This window comes from Dermacentor albipictus, unplaced genomic scaffold (genome assembly GCF_038994185.2).
Source record: "Dermacentor albipictus isolate Rhodes 1998 colony unplaced genomic scaffold, USDA_Dalb.pri_finalv2 scaffold_11, whole genome shotgun sequence".
Taxonomy (NCBI): domain Eukaryota; kingdom Metazoa; phylum Arthropoda; class Arachnida; order Ixodida; family Ixodidae; genus Dermacentor; species Dermacentor albipictus.
The window spans coordinates 6,921,257-6,927,256 of NW_027225565.1; the positions used below are offsets into that span (position 1 = coordinate 6,921,257).

Here is a 6,000-nt window from a genome sequence, read left to right on the forward strand (position 1 = left end):
CTGGTATACGTTCCTATAAAGGGGGTGATGTTTTTCAAAGCAGTGGTGTTTACAGAAAGCGGAGGCAAAAATAAATTTTTAAGCGGGTAGAAATAACCAAACGGAGGTTATCTGATTGGTGGATAAACTCAAGGCAAAAGTGAAATTCCACCCTCCACAAAGTACAATATATATATTACTAGTCACGACTAGGTGGCGTCATCCGCCGCCCGATTTAAAGGGTTAAGCCTTATCCATCTATCCTTGGAGTGAAGGTAGAATCGAGTCATTGGTGAATTGTTAATCGGGGTTGAAACAGTGGACAACATCTAACGATGAAACCCGGTTCATTCCAGACGCAATACCTGCAGAATAAACCTACTATCTATCACGTACGTGCATGACTTGAGCAAGGCACAGTGAAGGCACAGCATATCAATAGCCCTTTTTACTGCTTTCGAGTGCGCCGAACCAAATGGGAGCAAATCCTTACGAGCACGGGGACAGTACATCTAGCGCACGTGTCGATCGTGCAAAGTCAGACTAAGATAAGAAGGCTGCAAGTCAACGTTGTCTGGCAGCTGATAAATAAATGTAAAACCTTTGTCTTGTTGCCTAAAAGGGGTTAAAATATAATCACGTCATCAGAGGTAGTCGCAAGGTGAAAGCTATTTTAAAGCACAAGAAAATCGTCAACCTACCTCAATATATTAAGACCCATCGTGGTTGCTTAGTGGCTATGGCCACTAAGCAATCACGACCTCGTGCTCAGCATGAGGTCGCGGGTTCAAATCCCAGCCACGCGGCCGCGTTTAGATGAGGTAGACATGCAAAAAGGAACGTGCATTGAGCGCACGTTACAGAACCCCAGGTGGTCATCATTATTCCGGAGGCGGCGTGACTCTAACCAGATCGTGGCTTTTGCGCGCAACACCTAACAATATTGCTCCCGCTAACTACGTTATATAGAACGTGATCAATGGAAGACAAAAAAAAAAAAAACGTTGCGCGACACTGGAGTGACACATGAATCGATGCACATCCATTTTCCCTGGACAAAGAGTTCGTCATTAAAAATAACAAAGGTACTCTCAACTCGAAACTCAAGCTATGACATGAAGCTGTGCACGCCACAAGAACTAATAAAAGCAATGAAACTCTTGTTTTCGATTCAATTTTTAACACTCGACAAAATATCCTTGTGAGTCGTAGAATAAAATAAATCCACAACATATATAGAAAAGGCGTAGCCAATGAAGCAGCCGCTTTTCAAGAGGTCGATGACCTGAAACTAATTTTTTGGGCAATCGGATCACCATACGCTAGCATATTTAGGTGAGCAAGTAAAAAAAAAAATGGTTAACCTGTAATTGCCTCGTACCGTTCTCAGTTACAAAGGACACTCTTTCTGTCCGTTTCTTCTTTCCTTTCTTAACCTTTTACGCGACAAACATCGACAAATGTTTTCCCGACACCACGCGAGGCCCGCGTACACACTATAAGCCCACGGTACTGCAGCGTCGGCCACAACATGGCGCGCGTCGGAGCAGACGATGTGGTTGTCGCCATCCTGAACAGAGCGGTGAGGAGAGCATTTCGGTAGAGCGTACTCTAATGCTGCTGCAGGAGCCCATCTGAAACGTGTTCGGAAGAAAGGAGAAAGAGAGAAAGCTGCACTCGACAACGACAAGCACAGTGGCGGTTGTTTTTGCTACGCATTAAACAAAGTACGTAGAGAAGAAAGCACATGCGCTGACGCATTTTGCTGCACGGATCGACGCAGCAACACTTATACCACCGTAATCGCATCAGCTGTGGCAATATCGCATTCAAGGATTTATCAACCGCACGACCACGCGCTAGTGCAGAGCGCCGTTACATCATCACGTACAGCAGATCGTTTATTTCCCGGCGCAGGGCTGTGGTTTGAAGAAGTTCATGCTGTATGCGAGTGCGCATCCGGTCATGGAAACCACGAGCAAGCACACTGTGTTCGGCTTCAACTACGGTCTCGACTGGCGTCCTACGTCGTTCGTAGACGCTCTCCCTTCGGCCTACGTGTGCAGCGTTTGCGGACTGGTGCCCCGGTTGTCGGCCGCTCTGCCCTGCGGCCACGTGCTTTGTCTGCAGTGCTACAACCACAACGGGAGCAGACTGAACTGCTGTCCGCTGGATAAGAAAATCGTCGATGAGAAAGGTGTGGTGTTCTCGAGCCTCAGCAGGGAAAGTATTCTCAGTCGCAAAGTGCGCTGCTGGAATGCAGAGAACGGTTGCGTCGCCGAGGACGCAGCTTCCGCCATGCTGGAGCACTTTTTCAGCCACTGCCAATTCCACCCCGTGAGCTGCCGCACTTGCGGCATCCGCGTATTGCGACGGGACGTCGTCAACCACGTTGCGAGCCGCTGTCCAGGCCCGTCGTCTCGACAATCACCGGACGAACATCCTTTCCTTAGCGTCGTCGAGGTCGAGGAAGTGCTGAAGCAGATATCAAGTGAAAGTGCGACTGCAATAGCACGGCAGCAGTCGCTTGAAGAGCGACGCATGCGCGAAAAAGAAATTGTGATGACGGAGCTGTCCTTGGCTGTTGCCGATATGGTGCGAGTCGAGCAATACGAGAGCGCCCTTCGTACTTACGGGACTTTTGTGTCGGCGCGTGAACTCCTAAACACCGCCACTGCGAACGAACCGGCTGCTAGCGCGAGACTGGAGCCTAGCACGACCAGGGGCGATGTGAAAGACAAGGCGAGAGCGACTTCTTTAGAAGATCTCGTGCAGTCCTGCTCTATTTCTTCTTCGCCCTTGGAGAGCGCCAAAGGGGCAATTGTCGGAACGTCGATGAACAACGAGGTCAAAGAGGCACCTGCCGAGCCGCAGACGGTGCCACGAAAGCGTCTCGACGGGCGTCCGGAACCGTTCTCGCGTCGGCTAGTTCGAGCTGACGATCGAGAATGCTGTGAATGTATTATAGAAAACTGGACACACTTCAGCACCGGTCAAGCCCCACCCGATATCCGAGAAGGTCGATGTGACTGCGGCACGCGCTTGCTCTCCTACGGATACATACTTGTTCCGGAGCTCATCGCCACATCAACCGCGAGAGACATATCCTTTAGCGTATACGCGTTCAAAGGACTTGACGGTGCTACATCTGATAGACCCTCGGATGGGAAGTTTACGATTCGCCTAATTCATCCCACTGATTCTAGCAGGGAATTGATACGATCTAAAGAAATGTCTTGGTATACACCCCCATTCCCGGAGCGTGTTAGGGGCCAAAAAGTGCACTGTTTGGGCTACATTCCATCATTTATTAGTGTTGCATGCGTGGAAGAAGGCGGCTTTGTTGCGAATGATGAACTCCGTATGCGTTTTAGGTTGACACCTTGGTAGCTGGCTTGTGCCGTTGGAGTGGTGGCAAATAATCATTGACCCAACATCACTATTACTTCTGTTGTTCAGCGCTTTTACTGTTTGTGTGTTCTATGTGCGTTATTTTAGTCATATTTTTATGTTAGTATTTTTACGGAACCGCTAAAATGTAGACAACAGGGATGAAAATCTGGTAATGTGCCAGCTTTGAGGATCTCTGCTCCTTGTATAGATGAGAGTACATGCTCTATGATTTAGCTTTTGTTTTAACTGGGGTAGGGATTGCAGCATTTTTCAGGGCAGAATCCTGCGGTACGCATCGTAATGCTGGTTGCTTATACTGCAGCAATCACCGGAAAATAAATTGACGGCTGGAAGTGTAGTCGACTACTAACTATATTTTGTATTTTGTCGACAATAGCAGCCGGTGTATACTGATTTATTATGCGGCTGTGGAAGCCAAAGGACAGCATTACAAGGTTGATATGCGCATTTGGTAGGTTATGTATGTCTGCATTCCAACCACTCAATAAAGTAAAATGCAGAAAAATGCGAAGGACGTCACCAAAATGCCTTAGTTTTTCTTTTTTTTAAGAATATCTTTTTTCCGTTCTTTTTCCCAAAAGCTGCATTGCGTTTTGTTTCACGCTATGAAATCTGTTCTCTCAGAGGAAACTTGAAACCGTCGTCTGCGGTTTTATGAACAGATGTAAACTTTTCTTCTACTTCGAGAATGTGTAAAATATTAAACAGAGCCAATGTTTGTATTTTCGTTTACCGGTGTGTTTGTAATACCGCACGTCAGCCTAAGCGCAATTTCAATGCTATTTCTTCTGTATAATCTCTGCTTGCCTCCACTGTTCTGGCTACACTGTGATATGAGCAGTGGTTTGGTGCTCGAATAAAGTTTTTTTATACCACGACGCTAAGCATACAATTTCCACTTGAATGCGAGAACAGACACAGGATGCTCGCAAATTTTTATTGCGAATAGCGTTCTTGCCATTGTCAGATCGGTTTTCCTTCCGGCTATTCAGCTTTCCCGCCAAAAAATATGTGGCATAAATCTCGGTCATAGTTAACTTTTAAAATGTAGGCCGATCCCGAAGGTAGCTTAGTCTAAAAATGAAGACCGTTCGCGCGGGTACGTGCCACTCTTCGGTGAACCTTTCTGACAACTTGGGTCACTGCGCATGCGCAACTTCGTGTGCGTGGACTTCACGGTGGCGCCTGCAGAACGCGAAGCGTGTCCGCAGGAACCCTACTACTGAAAAGGCCATATGCCCCATAACTTCCTTATCCAGTTATCCGATAGGAACAAAATCTGTTTTTCCTATATGTCACGTGATGTTATTGTATGTAGGAGTTATGGGGAATACGTTTTTTTTTTCAGTATATGTAAAACGCGGGCGAACAGTTCGCCTGCACGTGGATGCCTCATCCGTGACGCGCACCTGGATATTCATCGTAGATACATTCTGCCAGAATTCTTTCATTCCATGCATTGCTCATTTAACACTTTGTACGACGTTCTAAATAACAGTGTCACTGTACTGTTGCCGATGATCCCAGAGGTTCGGCCAACATTCTAACTCGGTAGACATTTCAAAGCTGCGCATGCATTTTATAGCGCTCTGCTTTAAATGCATGCAATACGGAGTCCTGAATAAACGACTAGATGTACTGAGCAAAAGGGGTACTGAAAAGTGTTTTCCAACTTGTCGAAACTCGAGCACCCGGTTCTGGTACCCACGCGGATAGCACTAAGCAGTTGTGAATGTTGGGAAACACGCATAAATATTTTGATTTGGTACTAGAGTTGTCTTAAAATACCGGACCTGGCATTAACGACTTTTTCGTGAAGTCATGACAAAGCCAAATTTGCTCATGCTGTGCAGCGAAAAGTCGCAGTTTCGGCGGAAAGGCGAAGCGTTTATAGCAATAGCGATATTAGGCAACTGCACAAGTAAGCTTCGTAGAATTCTTTATTAAGACGAAAGCCTTAGGTGTCTGTGTTGCCGGTGCCCTTGGCAAAACTGTGTCGTGACGAAAAATGGCCAAGCCGCAAAGGGTTTAAAAAAATGAGAACCATGACAAGTTCTCAAACTAAAAGCAAAGTGCTTTCGCTGCCATTCCGTCTTCAAGAGTGGAATGGCAGTAAATTGCCTTTTAATCGAACGATTGATTGACTCCTTAAAAGTTCACCCACTCTTTTTTTCTTTCGGGGGAGGCACGCTGTTGTAACATCAATACTATAACTGCGAGCAGGACCAGGTCTGCGCTGCGCACTGGTTGCCTTAAACAAATGTCATTTCTGTCCATACTGACCAGCTTTTTTTTTTTTTCCAGCGCCAGGAGTGTAACGTTAGTGCACGACTTATTCAAGTAGTGGCCGCTCGCTCAAGTAAAGCAATACAAGTGTCGTTAATTGATGGGGCATTGCGTACATGAAGGAGTTTCCAGGGCTAGGTGGAAATTAAAAAAAAAATGCTTCCATTACTCTACAAATGGATTTCTGTTCACATGCAAGGTTCTTTAGTCTATAATCTTTGCATGTTGTTGCGCCATGCATAACGCGGGTATACAGTGGTGCGCCCGCCCTGTCGCCATGTCAAGGTCCTAACGGTAAGTCCCTGTGCCGTACCATTGGCT

General features: G+C 46.6%; 1 protein-coding gene across 1 annotated transcript; it reads left to right on the plus strand.

Annotated features, from left to right (window-relative positions):
- The first annotated feature begins 1,683 nt into the window (after positions 1–1,683).
- LOC139051277 (uncharacterized) lies at positions 1,684–4,271 on the plus strand. Its single transcript, XM_070528277.1, has one exon. It carries the CDS (start codon positions 1,918–1,920, stop codon positions 3,367–3,369), a length of 1,452 nt encoding a protein of 483 aa, XP_070384378.1. The 5' UTR covers positions 1,684–1,917; the 3' UTR covers positions 3,370–4,271.
- Positions 4,272–6,000: the final 1,729 nt, after the last annotated feature.

What these genes read in the sequence shown, in the direction of transcription:
- LOC139051277 (XM_070528277.1), top strand. Translation starts at nt 1,918, where the DNA reads ATGCTGTATGCGAGTGCGCATCCGGTCATGGAAACCACGAGCAAGCAC.